This window comes from Lycium ferocissimum, chromosome 12, assembly GCF_029784015.1.
Source record: "Lycium ferocissimum isolate CSIRO_LF1 chromosome 12, AGI_CSIRO_Lferr_CH_V1, whole genome shotgun sequence".
NCBI classification, from domain to species: domain Eukaryota; kingdom Viridiplantae; phylum Streptophyta; class Magnoliopsida; order Solanales; family Solanaceae; genus Lycium; species Lycium ferocissimum.
Genome location: NC_081353.1, coordinates 41,403,759 through 41,422,023, shown reverse-complemented (window position 1 = coordinate 41,422,023; position 18,265 = coordinate 41,403,759). Strand labels below are relative to the sequence as shown.

The 18,265-nt window shown below is 36.2% G+C and overlaps 3 protein-coding genes across 4 annotated transcripts; 1 reads left to right on the top strand and 2 right to left on the bottom strand.

Annotated features, from left to right (window-relative positions):
- Window positions 1–1,228: 1,228 nt before the first annotated feature.
- On the top strand, window positions 1,229–2,832 carry LOC132040479 (protein MIZU-KUSSEI 1). The gene has a single exon (XM_059431126.1). It carries the CDS (start codon window positions 1,321–1,323, stop codon window positions 2,125–2,127), a length of 807 nt encoding a protein of 268 aa, XP_059287109.1. The 5' UTR covers window positions 1,229–1,320; the 3' UTR covers window positions 2,128–2,832.
- Window positions 2,833–5,518: 2,686 nt separating this feature from the next.
- Window positions 5,519–12,606, bottom strand: LOC132041204 (mitogen-activated protein kinase kinase kinase 5-like). 2 transcript variants are annotated; one of them, XM_059432040.1, is made up of 11 exons: window positions 11,252–12,605; window positions 9,594–10,202; window positions 9,430–9,517; window positions 8,540–8,602; window positions 8,285–8,448; window positions 7,802–7,877; window positions 7,411–7,470; window positions 7,203–7,328; window positions 6,399–6,620; window positions 6,148–6,236; window positions 5,519–5,946 (listed from the first exon to the last, which is right to left on the bottom strand). In XM_059432040.1, exons 1-11 carry the CDS (start codon window positions 11,632–11,634, stop codon window positions 5,790–5,792), a joined length of 2,037 nt encoding a protein of 678 aa, XP_059288023.1. In that variant the 5' UTR covers window positions 11,635–12,605; the 3' UTR covers window positions 5,519–5,789. The 2 variants fall into 2 exon arrangements, with proteins under 2 accessions (XP_059288023.1, XP_059288024.1); XM_059432041.1 differs by having other exon boundaries at window positions 5,780–5,946; window positions 6,142–6,236; window positions 11,252–12,606.
- A 3,117-nt stretch (window positions 12,607–15,723) lies between these two features.
- Window positions 15,724–18,185, bottom strand: LOC132040773 (pollen-specific leucine-rich repeat extensin-like protein 3). Its single transcript, XM_059431449.1, has one exon. The coding sequence runs from the start codon at window positions 17,785–17,787 to the stop codon at window positions 15,850–15,852; it is 1,938 nt and encodes a 645-aa protein (XP_059287432.1). The 5' UTR covers window positions 17,788–18,185; the 3' UTR covers window positions 15,724–15,849.
- Window positions 18,186–18,265: the final 80 nt, after the last annotated feature.

Here is an 18,265-nt window from a genome sequence, read left to right as displayed (position 1 = left end):
TCATAGGTAATGACATTATAGGCATCGATTAAAGTTCGTTTTTTTTCATGATTTTCGTTCTAGTGTCACTCTCATCCCAAAAGTAAAAAATCCAATCTATCGTACCCTTTATAAAATTATCACGATAATGATAGTATTTTGTAACCAAGCTTTTGTTCCAGGAAGATTAATTAGTGACAACATTATTTTAAGCCATGAGTTAGTCAAAGGACTCATCTTTTGCTACCATACGACCACTACCAACAACCATCTTCATTGTTTGCTACCACCGCACAACTCAACGTAACATTAGACACCGGTCCATAACCAAATTGAATATTATCATTGCTAGCTTCCTACATAACAAAGTTTATGAGCATTTTCGGGGGTAGACTACAACTACAAACTAAAGGGCGGGAGAGCAAGTGATTCAATGCAATTGTGGGTTCGGGGTTCTAATTCTTTAAATTTCCATTCAAATTTTTGGGTTCTTAATTAATAATTTATACATATTTGACAAAATTTTTAATACTAGAAAATACGTAGTTGGGATAAAAATGGTTTTCATATGTAAATTACTTTGGAACCTATGGATGGTGGATGAATACAGCTGTAGCCTACAACTCGTATCCACTGGAACCGAAAGATATGTCAGCAAGTATACCAAAATGGAAACCAACCGAACTCGGATAGAACAGAGAGGGTATGGAGTATCTTTCCGCCCCTGACTACAAACCGATCTCCATCACTCACTATTATCATTGCTATCAACCACTACCGTCACTGGTCTTAGCGTGTGTTTCATAAAGAAAATAATCTCTCACAATATCATGTAGATGAATATTTTCTTATAGATACAATACTTAATTATTCTTTTATTTTAAATATTATTATTAACTTTTTAATAAGCATAAATTATACATTTTCAAAAATATAAAAATAAAATAAAAATAATCCTAATTATCTAGTTTCAAATCTAGATAAAGTATCTTAATTACTATTGTATCAGATTTAGACATTTCAAGTCTTTAAACAAACAAAACAAAACAAAACAGGAGGGGTCCGGCCTTAACCAACTAGGAGGCATGTCTTCCATTCCCCACTTTGAAAAGATCCCAAGAGCAACCTAACCAACAATAAGCCTTAGACACCGGTCCATAAGGTATCATTGCTAGCCTACATGCAGCAACTACAACTACAAACCGATCTCCATCACTCACTATTACCTATCATGTAGATGAAACTAACTTCTCTTTTATCTTTTTCCCAAAACCTTACATATACATTTATAAATAACAATACCTTAAAATCATTGATCTCTCATTTCCTCATTTCAAGAAAATGGCCTTCCGATTCAAGAACCAAAAAACTAAATCATCTTCAATATACTCTAGTCCATTCCACCAAATGGAAAACCCTCCCTTATTATCATTGCTCCAACGTACCACTACTCATCACAATTGTACGACAACTACTACTAATACAAATACAAATACAAACACAAACACCAAAAAATCAAGAAAATCTTCTAGTAGTACTAGTGGTGGCATTTTTCGTATGTTTAAACTCCTCCCCATGTTAACAACCGGTTGCAAAATGGTTGCCTTATTAGGTGGTCGTCCAAGAAATAAAATGTTAACCGATAAAGCCACAACAATTACTTTATTTGGTTACAAAAAAGGTAGAGTTAGCCTAGCAATTCAAGAAGACCCTCATAGACCTCCGATTTTCGTGATCGAGCTACCGATGCTCACCGGTGCTTTTCACAAAGAAATGGCATCGGATATAGTAAGATTGGCACTCGAGAGTGAAACTAAGACACATAAAAAGAAAGTGTTGGAGGAATTTGTTTGGGCAGTTTATTGTAATGGGAGGAAATTTGGGTATTCAATAAGAAGGACTAAAAATATGAGTGAGGATGAAACTCATGTGATGCAACTATTGAGAGGTGTTTCAATGGGTGCTGGAGTTCTTTCTTGTCCAGTACATGATGAGAAGGAGAATAGAGGTGTTGATGGAGAAATGACTTATATAAGGGCAAGATTTGATAGGGTTGTTGGATCAAAAGATTCAGAGGCATTTTATATGATTAATCCTGATGGTGCATCTGGTCAAGAATTGAGTATTTTCTTCGTAAGAGTTCATTGAAAGTACTTGAGAATAGTATGCATGTCCGGTGCGTTCTTAAACAAAGTCTCAAGTTTGATGTTCAGAAAATGGAAAACGTCTCGGTATGGGACTTTTAACTTCCTGTGGACAGAATTTCCCACATGGATCGGTTCTCAATGGGTGATTTGTTTTTTTATATATGATTTTGGACAATCATCACTTCATGAGCTAGCTTTTGAGGTCTAATTAGGCTCAATGCCCATTTTACATGGTATCAGAGCAGACCTATTTCTATTCATGATTTATCCGATATTGGGCCCATGTACCATATATGTTGTCCACACGCTAGTTAGCACAGGTCTACTGGTCTAGGCGTGCAGGGTTTCAGAATTTCTCCCATCGATCGGTTCTCAATGGATGATTTGCTCTCTTTATACGATTTTGTGCAATTCTCATTTGATGAGATAACTTTCGAGATTGAGTTATGTCCAAGATTAATTTCTTCACACCGTGGACCTACTGAGTGCAATTCCAAATTAATCAAGCAATGAGTTTTATTGTCTACAGTAAAAAAAGAAAATAGTTTGTACTATATAAGTCTTGAAGGTTTAGGTAAAAACATAAAGGGAAAGGTAAATTCTTTTTCCCTTCAATCTGTTTCTAGAGTAGTTATTGGAATACATTCTAATTGGTTTTGACTTGTACTTGTATCGAAAAGAAAAGGGGTAAAATAGTTTATCTAGATCTCTACCCTAAAGTTTGTTATATGGAAAATTTTGCTGTTTTCATGTTTAACGTGTATATATAGTACTTGAAAAAAAAAATTGATGCGCCAATTAAGAAAATTAATGGAGTACATATGAAATTATCGAAACTTGGAATGAAAATGGATAACTATTCGATACGAAGAACAAAAGAAACATCAATTCTCATTAGAAGTTCATCGGATGGTGCTTACTTTGTTCTATTTTGTTCAATTCGATAACATTTTAAACTTGTCAGTAAATTTTATTTAGATATTTGAGTCCGTGGCAGAGAATTTCTATTAAGAAGTTTTAAAAATATAAGGAAGTAAATATATGGAGAAGCTGAGGGGTCCAACATCTACTATATACACATAAAACATAATTTACAGATCAATGTTTTGCCGAAAGGGGTTCGGATCCCTCTAGGCTCAACCTAGCTTCGCCCCTGATTTGAGCTATGACATGTTTCAGAACACAAAAATAAGTGTTCCTATATTAGTCACTTTCGGCTTAAATTTGAAAATTCTTTTTGCAGATGTTATCAAATGTTTATTACGTAAATAAGTTAACTACATAAAATATGTAACCTCCTTAGTTATACACATCAGCCTCAATAGGAACAAACTTGAGGGTTTACGGCTTATTAAGTCTAGTGCGTATAACTAAGGTACATGATATATTTCAATTGGTTTACTTATCTACGTATTGAGTGCTTTAAAACACACGCAAAAGTTATTTTAAAATTTGAGCCGGAAGTGTTAAAATATAATCACTTTATCATGTGTTTGTGTGCTCAATTAATGGAACAAGTCATAGTTCGAGTCTTTAAATAAAATTTACTTGCAAATTCAAGTACTTTTAATATATACAACCATTTCTTTTTATGTATGTATAACAAATGATGAATTGCATTCACAAAAATGTTGCTTTCGTCACTACCTGAACATATATAATGACCACCAAACTAATAACCCCAACATCAACTCAGTTCCACAAACATGAGCAACCGCCTCTTTTTTGTTTTTGATTTTGGTTTGTTTTATGTGTCTTTTTTGTTTGAACTTTTTACCTCTGCATTACTTGCCCAAAATTGCCGAATGAGTTATTCTGCAAATTTAAATAATGGCAAACATCTTTATTGATATTAATTTAATACCAGCAGGGGCGTACGTACCATTGTTAGTGCGGATTCAATTGAACTCATAATTTTTCGACGCGGATCATAAATTTATATATAAAAATTTACTAAACTTGCAATAAATAGTGGACATGAACCCATAATCAAAATTTTAAACAAATTCGCAAGGCTCAATATCAAAAAGAATTACCAAAGTTATGCCGGACCCCTAGTATACTTAGATAGAAAAAAATTTAACTTTAATCCTCCGATCATAAAAGTTTACCCATTAAAAGTATGCCCCATAACTTTGTGAAGGCAAAGTTATAATAATCGTAAGATGAGACTTAGCATAAGTATCGGTCCGCATAACTTTGATAATTCCCCTTCAAAGCAACAAAATATAAGGTAGAAAGCTGCCGCACTTATAAGAAAATTTTAACTATTAGAAATTGTGTCGATAGACTTACGATTTCTTAAAATTCATGTAAAAGGAAAAAAACCTATATAGACAAGATTAGTTATTGAGAATTCATATAGCTGATTTAAGTATGATTAATTGAAGTCGATAGTATTTCTTAAAATTTTAAAAGGAGAAAAAACCTATATAGACAAGATTAGTTATTCATATTATTTGTATGATTAATTGAAGCGTATCTTTTGTTCCTGTCTTTATTGTTGTTTTTTCTGTGTATGAGTTGTCATTTCCTTTTATATTACGTCAATGCCCTGCTTCTTTTTACTGCCACTTGTAGATGGGATAAGTATCTTATAACTTTGAATAATTCCTCCTTTCAGTGATCATCCACATTTCACTTGTATTGCTACTTTTGTTAGCGTGAGTTGAACCCACAATCTTGGTATTGCGAGCTTGGTCCACGCATTGATTCACTTCTTTAAAGTCTTCAAATTTACTAATTCGACTAATGCAGATATGCTATGTAGAGTGCATTTAAGGCAAAAGTGTAATCTACTAGTGTACGTTTCTCCTTTCACTGATCCGACTAATTCAGATTTATGTTAGATTCATTTCATGGAGAAATGCTCCCTATTAGGTGTTTATTTCCAGAATTCCAGTGTTCAAACTCTAGACTTATGTTAAAGGTAAAAAAATCTCATCAATTCCAGTATACTCCTTCGTGGTAGTTGATTCACCTTTTTGACAGATGCAGGGGGACTAACACTAACTAAAAAGAAATAAATTAAAATTTATTGGAAATATATTTATAATATTAAGCACCAAAAAGACTTACTACTTTCATACAAAATTTAGCCATTTTACATTCTTCTAACATAAACATCTGATGTTAAGACTACAATATGAGTAAACATTTTGCTCATACTATAGGTGTCAAGACCTCTACATTTATCCAATAAGATTCACCTATCATTCAGATACTTATTCAGCTCGAGATCAATTTTAAATAATGAAACAAGTCTCTACTAAGCAAGGAACAAAAAAAGATCTTTACTTGCACGCTAAAAAGGATATTGCATGTCAATAAATACCCCGTTAGCACTCTAACGGGATATTAGTGTTTCATAAATTTTCAACTAAAATACAATGTTAACAGTAGATTTCATCTTCTTGATTCTATTGCCAGTGTGCATAAGCCTTTAATAGCTCAAATAAACATCAATGGTAACACAATTAGAGTCGATGTACACAGGATCAATCCACTGCATAACAACTCCAATATGCAGAAACACTGCAACTTGTTATGCCCTTTTTTCTCTATCAAGCTAGCCTAATATGTACACAAGTTTTCATATACACAAGTAATAGGATTGAGATTTCCTTTCCTAGAATCCTGGGGAAATATAAACCCTTTCTATTTTCACCAAGGAGAAAACTTATTATTGGGAATATTTGATGAACTAGGATTCAGCTCTGGCGAAGAAATACTAGGAAGTATTTCTAGTGTAGAACGAGGAGAGTGGTGAGAAGCTGCTCCATAATCACACGTTACAGAATGCGATTGGTGACTTGTTTCGCTGAAATATAAACACAAGTTCCTTTTGTATAAGATAAGCATAATGGTCAATGGAGCACAAGTCCCAACTCAAACTGACCAATTGGAACAATCAATATTAATATCAAAGACGAGGATGATAGATGATTTCATTAAATATATAGAGTACACTTGACATAACCAAACATTTACAAAAGAAAAAGGACTCGAAAGTTACCATTACCCGTTATGTGGAGATTTTGCGTGCATAGATGATATTCCTGGTGAAAGTAGATTTAATTCCATAATATGGTTTGTTGAGTCCCTTGGACTCTGCAAAATTTCGTAAAAAAGGTAATGAATTGAAAGTTGAAACAACTCGAGTATCAGAAAGTTATAGACAGAAAACAGAGGACGTCTAGCTAATAAAAGTTAGAGAAACAAAAGAGAAATCAATAGCATTATGTTAAGTATTAATCAGCTTGTAGCACTCACATGTAATTTCATCCGAGAAAATTCTTCTGAGCAACCTGAAACGGTCGCACTATGTTCACGCGAATTAGCATTACTTAGGAACGGATGTTCAAGTAACATCAGAGCTGTTGGCCGATCTTCAGGTTTCCTCTGAAAGCAGCACTGGAGGAAATCCTTTCCTTCCGAAGACAACGTTTCAGGTACAGGTGGCGATTTGTTCAGCGCACTGAACATAGCTTTCACCTAAAAAAAAAGAAAAAAGAAAAAGACACAGTTTCTTTAGACATCATTACTGGAATGACTAAAAATTTGGACTTCCGGCCTCTTCATTGAGACGCCAGTTGACCATGAGCTATGCCGCTTGGACTCTTCAAAAATACCACGGGATTAACGGGATGGGTGTCAGATCGTCCAAAAGTAGTACATTGTTGGGGATGCGACACGGATACGGCAACATTTTTGGAGAATCCAAGCAACGTAGCTTCTCAGGCTACTGTTCATTTTTTAAAAGATGGTTCACCAAAAAAGATTGGAAGTAATTAAAATTGTCTCTCAATAATTTTATTAAGCATAGAAGGCTTTAAATAGCCAATCTCGAAAACATAATCTGCAGAAAATCTGCATAGCAAAATAAAAAAAATTAAACTAAAATATCTCAATAAACTAAAAAAATCTAATATAAAATTAAAATTCAAAAGGGTAGATTCATCCTAAAATAAGCAACTTAATATGCCAAAACAATGCAGCAGTAACTGAAGCAAATTCAACAGCTATGATGCTATTATGCAAAAACCTAATAGCTCAAAGTTTGTTAACGTGGCGTACCCCATCTAATCCACTCCAAGGGGGTTCTCCAGTGAACATTTCAATGACGGTACAACCCATACTCCATATATCAATAGCACAGGCAAGCTCTGGATTGGCATCTTTCCGTATCATAGCCTGCATTACCTGCACGAGACGAAAAAGAGAAAACCTTAAGAACAAGCAAAAGAAAACAGCTAGCCAGTATTAGAAAGTAGCTTCATAGTACCTCCGGAGCCATCCAGTGCGGACTCCCTTTCAGAGATAGATTAGTTGCACAGCCTGAGAGCTGAGAAAAGAGAAGCAGAACCATGTTACTGCAAATAATGCTAGATGACAAAAATAACATGAAACTCAAGAAAAGTAATGCCGTTTTTGCTTTTTCCATTTCCTAAAGGATCCAGTCGCCCCAGTAGCAATTATGCTTCATTTAAGATGAATAATGCTGGAGAAACAGAAGGAAAGCAGTAATTGGAAAGCATTCAAAACTGGCAACCTTAATAGCCGAAACATATACTACTCATTTCATACAACAGTTCACCAGAGAACTCAAAACACTACAACAAAGTAAAGAAAGAGATTAGCATATTCAATTAAGCTTTAGAAATTTCAGGGCGTACATGTTTTGCTAATCCAAAATCTGCAAGCTTGACGATTCCCGATGCGTCAACAAGCAAATTTGCCCCCTTAATGTCCCTACTCAACGAAACCATCCAAGCCATTAGAGTTACGGTCATATCAGTTAATTAATATATATACTACAAAACAAAAAAAAACTGGTGAACGTCGTTGCTAAATAGCTCATAGATAATATAATTTTTTGAAGATCTGTCGCTAATACGACGCCAAATAGGATTAGCGTCAGCTTTTGTTGTTTAGATAAAGAGTTTGACTGTCGCTAATTCCTGTTTTTCTAGTAGGGTTATATAACCGGATAAAGCATTCATTCCAGTCAATAATAGATCAAGCCAATGAAATTCCTCAATCATATCCTAAAATACAAAACAAAAATTGAAAGAAAGAGCTTTGTAGGCTTTAGTATCCTGTAATGGATCATTAAATAGCAACTAACATTATCACCTTCGTTAAAACAGGCAATTTACCTGTGTATCGTCTTAGTGCTATGTAAGTAAGCCAGCCCTGATACTATATGCCGTGTAAAATTTCGAACTATTGACTCTGTCATAGCTCCACCATGATCCCGGACATACTTATTAATTGATCCTGGATGAACATATTCCAGATATATGCAAAAACTGTCTTCCATCTGAACAGCAATAGCACTTTATCCATTAAAATGTTCGAAAAGAGATATTCAAATAGTTGGTATAAGATGGTACGAAAGAAGATCTTCTTACTATTTCACTGCCGTAATATTGGACGATATTTGGGTGCTTTAAATGCTGGAGAACTTTTATTTCCTGAGACAAAATCAACAAAACAAATGTATACAATTAAATATATTTCTCTATAGCATATCTCATAGCATAAATTGGTGAAAAGTACTTAATAGCATTTGCTGTTACATACAAAATTCTAACCTTTCAGTGTCAGATATGCCAAAAATCGTGCATAAGCAAGTAGCATAAAACCATTGCCATTTGAAAAGTCAATTCTCTGAGTCCAAATAAATTTGCGTATTCTAGATCTATTTCCGTTTAATACAAGTAATGAAGTCAAAGAACATTAACATCAATAAAGTTAAAGTGTGTCTGAATGAGTTACAGTACTGATATTGAACTCTCAACAATAGATAATGTAGGAAGAAATTTGTATGACCTTGATTTGATTAAGGAGGTGCTTATATAGCATGCTCAAACAGTTTAAAGTTCGGTTTACTTAATCATAGATTTGGCATCTAAAATATTTTCTCTCCATATCCCGCATCGTCATACAGATGCACCGGTCCGTAGGTGCAAAACTATGGTAAGTGAAGGTGTTAAAAGGGGCCGGGGTAGACCTAAAAGTTGTCTTGAAGGACCTACAAATCCTTGGCAGCACTGCAGACTTAGCTAAAGATGGGGCACAATGAAAGAAAAAGATCTGCAAGATGATGATCTGAAATGAGATTAATGGATTTGAAAAAAAAAAAATGAAATGAGATTTATGAAGAAGTAGAATTCATATATAGCTGACTCCGAATTGTTTGGGACTGAGGCGTAGTTGTTGTTGTTGCATATATCTCATAATTTACAATGTAAAGATATATTTTAAGATTGTATTCTATAAGCAGGACATTAGGACTAACCTGTTCTAGCTGTTTTATGCATTCAGCAGATTTAGGATCATCTGGATTGAGATCGACTTCTTTCATTGCACACAGAGCACCAGTTTCACTATAAGAGGAGAAAAGAAAATGTTAAATCGACAGCCAAAGTAGGATCTAGCAAAAAGCTAACTTTAATACAGTACCGGTTAGTAGCTTCATATACACTTCCATAAGTACCACGTCCTAAGAGTTTCCCCTTTTGCCATTGACCTTTTACATATGGTATATCTGGTTTATCTATATTGTTCTGACTGGTAGGTAATTGTGGCTGTTGTGAAACTCCGGGTGGAAGGGGTAGCGGGTGCACATTATTGCCTTCGGGCCAATCTACAGGACTTTCCGGGAGTGATTTGTGATGTGAATGCAGAGAACCGTTTTGGTGATTCCAAATTCTGTTAACTGGATGTAATCTCGGGCTACTAAGGGGAGAATGATCAGCGCTCTGTGTAACCCTAGCAGTTGAAAGTTGGATAGAATAACCTGCATGTCTATCCAAAGAACTGTCGGGGGGTGATGATGCCTGATGAAATGTAGGACGGAAAAGGTCTGCTGTGCCATATTGTTTTGGGCTAAGATTCGGACTTGTAAAACCGCTGCCTGGAGCACTTCTAGCAGGAACGTTAAGTCTGAAATTCTCTTCAACGCCTTCAGAATTTTGATCCTGAGGGAAATGCCGACGGCGATAAGTTGGAGTAGATGATCTTTTATGCTTAGAGTTTCCCGTCTCTACTGGAGTTTGATGAGAAGGATCCCTGCAACATGCAATATATTTGAATTTTGACATATTTCTAATTGGATTTGTTTTTACAAAATCATAATCTCCAAGTTAAAGTGTTGCAATCTAAACACAAAATCAGCAGCCTCCATCATTTGCTATTAAGACTAAGCAGGACTTAGTAGCCTGTTCCTTTGCTTTTGGGTTCCCAGGCGGAGGGGGTATTTATCATTTCTGATTAATTGTCTTCCAAGAGAGGTCAGGCACAAGGGATCAAGAATTCTTCTAATTCGGTTCGACAGGAAACACCAAACCGATGCCTTTGAAAATGTTATACCAGGTATTTCTCATCATAACTACTGTTTTGAAAGTCATATTCAGCATCAACAACATTCATTATGATAAATCTATAAGCTGTAAGTTACCTCCACAGCTCCACAAGCACAATAATTTGGTGCATGAGCAGATTCAAACATCAACCAATTACCTACAACACACCTTTTGAACATAGCAAGGGTAAAGAAAAGGAAATAAGCTTTTAAACACCACCCAGAGGCGAATTCAGGATTTTAAGAGGATCGGTTCACCATTGCTGCTAAGATTATTTTTAAAAAATAAAAAAAAGACGCAAAAGTGCATTAAGTTGTGTTCGATCCTGCAACCTTAAGGATTAAACCCAGCACTTAACCAGTGCTCCACTCAATCTTGTTTGACCATGTGTTCCTTCAGTTAATATTAGATATATTTTAAGAATTATATACATAATATACTGAGTTTAGTCGGGTGACCATGTGTTCACGTGACCCATTTTTCCTACCTAAATTCGCCCCTGACAGCACCTACCAAAGTTTCACATAGCTAATTTCAGGTCCAGATAAAAGAGGATTATAGTTAATAACAAATTGACGATAGTGCCAAACTATTATCAGTTCTAGCACTTCTATCTAAACTCGTAAGAACTTATAAGTATGTTTCATTATTTAATGCTTATCAACTACTTTAATCAGCTAAGCCAAACAAATTATCAAAATTAAAAACTTTTCCTCATCAACAGCAGAAATACTGAACAGAATAAAAGAAACTGACCTTATGACAGCACAATTTGAAGCATCCCCTTGGACTCTGGCAGGCATATTAGCATCACTAGTACTTTGTTTCTGCACAGAATTTAGCTCAGGTAGCGGCAAAGGCTGAGGCTTGACGGATTTAGACCAGTGACAAGGCTTCTGATACCGAGAGGATCGAGACACTGGTGACCCTGAATTCTTATAGCAATCAGGAGAAACTGGCATGGATTGAGAGCCAACATTTGGGTGCAAATCAATATCATCATCATCAACATGTCTCAATTTACGCAGCCGAGTAAGCCGCTTTCCTCCACCTCCATAACTTTTGGGAGACTCGTGTGAAGGTGAAGTAGATGCAGAGGAACTTGAAAACAGTGAAAATGCTTTTCTTGTAAAAGGCATCTCAATTGTTGAGACGCGAATTCAGAATTTAGAGTCAGTGGATTCAGAATGAGTATTAATATATCTACTTATGGATCAAGGAGAAAATAGAACAACATAATATGCTTCTATTACTAAAAAGATGTCATGGAGAGAAAAATCCAAGAATTGCTTGTGGGGTTGTTTGACTTGTCTTTAAGGTTTTGTTGTTGAAGAACTTAGAACAATATGCTTCTATTACTAAAGACATGTCATGGGAACAAAAAATGAGCAAAAAATTTCAAGAATTGCTTGTGGGGTTGTGGTATTTAGGGGTTCAAGAATGGATGATGTGGTTGTGGGGGTTAAAGGGTAGTAGATTTTGTTGTTGAAGAAATTAGAACACTAAGCTTTCTATTAGTACTAAAAACAAGTCATGGGGACAAAAATTGAGAAAAAACAATCAAAGAATTACTTGTGGGGTTCAAAATGAGTATTAATATGGAGCATAAATAAGAATAATAGGCTTCTATTAGTACTAAAAACATGGCATGGAGGCCAAAAATTGAGAGAGAAAAATCCAAGAATTGCTTGTGGGGTTGTGGGACTTAGGTAATTGAAACTCTTCAGGTATTGCTTTGTGGGGTTGTAGGGGTTAAAGGGTAGTAGATTTTGTAGCTGAAGAAATTAGAACACTATGCTTCTATTAGAACAAAAAACATGCCATGGGGACAAAAAATGAGGAAAAAAATATTTCAAGAATTGCTTGTTGATTCTGGGATTTAGGGAATTGAAACTCTTCAAGAATGGATGATGACGGCTAAAGCCTTAAAGGGTAGTTGGTTTTGTTGTTGAAGAAAACCATAGAGAGTCGTCTCTTGCAGGCATTACACACAAAGAAAACTCAAATTCTTTTTTCTTAATTTTTTGTCAAATGGTTGAATCTCAAAGTTCACTTCTATGTGATTGGAAGTCAGAAACACGATGTCTTGTTTTGTTTCTTTTTGGTGAAAAGTCGATTTGTCAGTAAAAGATATATGAATACCGTGTGTGAACACATAACAATTAAAAAGAAAAGACAATTTTCCATTCTACGATGTCAATTGTCAAGGTTGACTAGTACAAATCGACGTGTGAGAATAGAAAAAAGCACACGTACTTTATAAAACGACTTTTAGACAATGAAGTCAGCCAGTCATGAGTCACCGCTGGCCTTTCTTTTTTTTTTTTATTGAACCAAAGGAAAAGGTTGAAATATGTTAGCATTGAACTTTGTGAAATGGTTCAATTTTGTCATGCGGCAATAGTTGGAGGGAAATATGCCACTACCGTTATAATAATGTTCTAGATATGTTCTTATTTATTAGAGAAAAATGAGAACTTTTATTCTCTTACAATTTAAATAGAAGAAAATTATTTTTTTCAGATCTATTATAGATAAAAAATGAAGATTTTTATAAAAAGATCATAAAACTTAAAAGATTTATAAAGGGCTAAAATCTCTGACGGCAATGTCTCTATCACTAAAGATCAAATCAACCAACTTCAAGCCTCAAATTATCTCAAATTGAACTTAGATATGAGAAACTGCACTGTCAAATTAAATTTGCACATCCGTCAAAGCTCTATCAACACAACTTTACCTTCCAAATCATTTTCAACAATATTGTGGTGATCAAGGTATGGTTACAGTGATTGAGGTGGTCTTACGATAAAGGTAAAATGGTGAAGTTGAAGGCATGTGAGAGATCGTTTATTCGTATGCAATGATTTTTGCGTGAAATTTTTGTGTGTTCTTTTTGTGAGTTTCATCAGGGTGAAGTAGTGGTTCAATGACGGTGCTCATCAAGCGATGTTTTTGAGATTGGAAATAATAAATTGTTATGGTGGTGATTGATTTAAAGTGATATGCATGGTGACTGAGAAAACTAATATATGTACAATTTCGTGAAATTCAGCGGCCAATCTGCACCACTTCACATAGTCTAGAGGCATCTTTGACCCTTTTCCCTAAGAATGCCTACGTGTCGGAAAGTTTTTACAACAACAACATACCCGTTATAGTCCCACAAGTAGGATTTGGGAAGGGTAGAGTGTACGCTGGCCTTACTCCTATCTTGGAAGGTAGAGAGATTGTTTCTGATAGACCCTCGGCTCAAAGAATGCATATTAAAGTAGTTCGAAAAGCATGGCAAATAAAAAGAAAAGCATAGCTAATAATAAGGAAAGCATGACGGCATCCTGAAATTGAAGAACAAGAGAATAATAATAGGAATAACAACAAATGAATTCAATAATCGCTGAACAAGAAACACCAACAATAATAGAAATTGAAGAACAAGAGAATAATACTACCACTACTGATATATACTGGAAACTAGGTGAACAGTAAACTAAGATACAACGCTCAACTATCTCCTAACCTTCTATCCTAATTGGCGTCCTCCATAATCCCCTATCTAAGGTCAAGCCCTCGAAAAGCTTAAGAAGTTATGTTATGTCTAATCACCTCTTCCCAATACCTCTTCAACCTACCTCTACCGCTCCCGAAACCATCCATAGCCTACCTCTCACACCTCCACACTATGGCATCCGTGCATCTCCTCTTTACATGTGAACCACCTCAACTCGCTTCCCGCATCTTGTCCTCCAGTGAGCCCACTCCCACCTTATCCCGAATATCTGTATTTTAATCTTACCTCTCCTAGTATGCCCACACATCTATCTCAGCATTCTCATTTCTGCAACTTTCATCTTCTATACATGAAAGTGCTTGACCGGCTAACACTCTGCTCCATATAACACAATTGGTCTAAACACTACTCTGTAGAACTTACCTTTGAGTTTTAGAGGCACATACTTATCACATAAGACTCTTGATGCGAACCTCCATTTCATATACCCTGCTCCAATACGATGTGTGACATCATCGCAAATCTTCCCAATTTCTTGAATAATAGACACTAGATACTTGAAACTTCCTCTCTTGAGATGACCTTCATGTCGAGTGACATACTTATCACATAAGGACCAAAAATTAAAGACCACCCCAAGCTAGGGACATCCGTTTGAACCTCTTCTTCATCGAGAGGCCCATGGATACACTTCCTTAATTCATATGATTCATAGTGAGGATCCATAATTGTGGGGCAATTGCATAATCTCCCAATTTCTGAAATGATAGACACTAAAATATGGGTTCCAGTTCGAACCCCCACTTCCTCTCTTGAGATGACCTTCGTGTCGAGACTCACTTATACGCCAGCCTCATGCGTTAAGTCACTAAACTTGCTCTCCAAGTATTCAGTTTTGATCTTGTTCCACCTGAATTTGAGGGCCAAAAATTAAAGACCACCCCAAGATAGGGACATCCGTTTGAACCTCTTCTTCATCGAGAGGCCCATGGATACACTTCCTTAATTCATATGATTCATAGTGAGGATCCATAATTATAAGCGGATCCAATTTAAATTATGTATTTTTATAGTAACCTCAAGTTAACATATAATAATAATTAGATTTATTACCACGCATTTATATGTATGTAGTAAATATTTTTACATATACAAGGTGTGAGCAAAAAATACTAAGTTTCCATGAATCCCCATGTACCACTCTAGATCCTCCCCTGGATCCATTTATTCTCCCAGAAATTAATATGACTCTCATCTACTCCACTGCGATTTAGCGGTATATCGTCACAATTCCACCAGTAAGTCAGTTTGCATCTTAGTTATAAGGCTTTGCCTCATATTTCAAACTGATATGCACTTTAATTTTTTTTCAAATAGTGCAAGATTAGACACATAGTGTAAACCATGCATGTTTCTGTTAGCTTCTACTATTCTTTTGGTTATTTGCTATTTCTTCCAGAAAAACTTACTGTATGTAATTACGTGACAAAAAAAAAAAAAAAATATATATATATATATATATTGAATCTCAATTATACATGTAACCAATATATATAATTTAACTTGTTATAGAAAATTAGTTATGTTTTATAAGTTAACTATCTACGCTTGTAATTGGAGTATTTCAGTACCTGATTGTAGAAAATTTTTATATTTATAATTTCATATACAAGTTCTTCCAGAACAATACTCCTATCAGTTCAAAGAAGAGGTAAAAAAACAAAGAAAAACATCACCATATATTAGGTACTTCGACAAAAAGAAATACAATGATGTAGTTCTACATGTACTAAATATTGTACGTACTAAAAAGGTGAAAACGAGACAAAGCTTCATTGTTTGATTAATATCCTTGGAAGATTGGCGGAGGTGGTGATGCGTAAATTGAACCAATATTTGGTGGAAGGACAACATGTTCGAAAGGTGGAGGCGGGGACAACTTTGGAGAAGGAGGTGGTGGAGATTTTAGTGGTGGTGGTGGGGAGTGGACAGGCGGTGGTGGAGAATGAACTATAGGTGGTGGTGGAGAATGTACTGGAGGTGGTGGTGGAGAGTGGACGGGTGGTGGTGGGGAGTGGACTGGTGGTGGTGGAGAGTGTACGGGAGGTGGTGGGGAATGTACGGGTGGTGGAGGAGAGGCAACAGGTGGAGGAGGAGAGTGGACAGGCGGCGGTGGAGAATGTACTGGAGGTGGCGGTGGAGAGTGAACGGGTGGTGGTGGAGAGGCAACAGGTGGAGGAGGAGAGTGGACAGGTGGTGGTGGAGAGTGAAGGGGTGGTGGCGAGTGCATGGGAGGTGGTGGGGAGTGTACCGGAGGTGGTGGAGAGGAAACAGGTGGAGGAGGAGAGTGGACAGGTGGTGGTGGAGAATGTACTATTGGCGGCGGTGAGAAGACTTGTGGTGGTGGAGAGGAAACAGGAGGAGGAGAAGCCTTCTTTGGGGTGGGTGGTGGAGCATGAGGCTTTGGAGATGGTTTAGGGGTGGGTGGTGACTTGGGGGTAGGTGGAGGATTAGGCTTTGATTTAGGAGGTTGAGGTTTTGGTGTGGGAGAAAGTGTTGGTTTTGGTGGCACTTCATTTTTCTTACGAGGAGGAGATTTTGATGAGGGTCCTCCACATTTAGCCTTACTACAATCAATTGGCTTGCTCACAATAGGTTGACATTGTTTTTGAGACTTTTGTTTTGGTCTATCAGGCAAACAATTGTTTGTATCATCGAAAGTCACATCTTTCCTCGTATGTGGTTCACAACTTTTGGCCTCGCCATTGAAGTAATTGAACGAAAACTTGAAATTCTTCAAACTTGATGAACTACATAGATTCTCCGGAACAAAGCCAGTTAAGGAATTGTGCGAAAGATCCAATTCTTCAACATGTGAAAGACCATTAAGGGTCTTTGGCAATATCCCAGAAAGCGAATTCCCAGCAGCATTGAACACTGTTACATTCTTTAACAACCCGACCTCAACAGGCAAGCATCCACCAAGATCGTTGTTTGAGAACACGATCTCATCCAAGTTCGACATCTTTCCAATGCTGTTAGGAATACAACCATGGAACTTGTTATTGGCAAACGTAATAACAGAAACCGAAGAATTTCCAAGAGTCTCGGGGATGGTAGATACGAATCGATTGTCATTCAAGAACAAAGCATCAAGATCTTTGTCAAACAATTGTGCAGGCAACTCTCCTTCAAAGTTGTTAAACCTTAAATCCAAGTACTTAAGGTTAGGCATGTTTAGAACCACCTTAGGAAAAGGACCAACAAGACGATTATTACTAAGATCTAACTCATGCAGCAATGTAAGCTTAGAGAAACTCTCTGGAACAATTCCACAAAATCTATTGGAATTTAGGTGAAACAAAGCTGCATCTGTCAATAATCCTAATTCTACAGGAAGATAGCCTGCTATATCTGCATGATTAAGATCAATCCCAGCAACAACAGTTACATTAGGATCATCTAAAGCCGGCGAACAAAAAACGCCCTTATAGTTACAAACATCTGGACCTTTCCAGTTGCTGGTGAATTTAGAAGGGTCAGAGTATACAGCTTCTTTCCATGCCTTTAACGCAATGTAGGCACGTCTAAGCCTGGAATTAGGAAATGTGTATTCTACCTTCACCTCGAATTCATAGTTATCGGGTAAATTACCATTTTCAGGAAGTGTTGAGAGTTGTCGTCGTGCAAGAAATGATGCTTCATGGTCAGAGAGTGCACAAGAGAAAGAAAACAGAATCGAAGAGAGCAACAAAATGAAAAAACATCGATACGCCTGCATTTTTGGAGGAGAATATCGGACTAACAAGCTGCCTCGGAAGAACCCCAAGGCTGCCCTATGGAAGATGATTTGCAAAAGAACTATCTGTTAAACACAAAAAGAATTATGAAAGATAAAATATGTTCATCATATGAGAAATGAAGATTGATTTTTTCCCTCTTTTGGTGGGAGGTAGTGTTGCAGGTTAAGGTCAAATTATGTCAATGCAGTGTTTGAATTTAGTCATTAAAATATTCACTTGCATGAAGACAAGGAGTGTATTTAGGGGGAAAATGGAAGGCCAATGGTGATGAATGCTACAATGAATTTCACCACAAAATAATTGAGGAAACAAAGGTAAACCTTAAATTTCTCTAGGCCGTTGGTTTACACCTCGAAGTAATAACAAGAAGAAAATGAATGGAAGTTCGGAAGTTTATTTTAGCTTAACATGATTTCCTTGGAATACTATATTCATTGAAAGATTTTTAAATCCTAC

Bases quoted from the DNA above. Each gene is read 5' to 3' on its own strand.
- LOC132041204 (XM_059432040.1), bottom strand. From the start codon at position 11,634: ATGCCTTTTACAAGAAAAGCATTTTCACTGTTTTCAAGTTCCTCTGCA. The intron at 9,518-9,593 runs GTACTGTATTAA...CTCCTCTTATAG, and splicing joins GTATATGAAGCTACTAACCG to TGAAACTGGTGCTCTGTGTG. The intron at 6,621-7,202 runs GTACGCCACGTT...CTTTTTTTTTAG, and splicing joins CTTGGAGTGGATTAGATGGG to GTGAAAGCTATGTTCAGTGC.
- LOC132040479 (XM_059431126.1), top strand. From the start codon at position 1,321: ATGGCCTTCCGATTCAAGAACCAAAAAACTAAATCATCTTCAATATAC.
- LOC132040773 (XM_059431449.1), bottom strand. From the start codon at position 17,787: ATGCAGGCGTATCGATGTTTTTTCATTTTGTTGCTCTCTTCGATTCTG.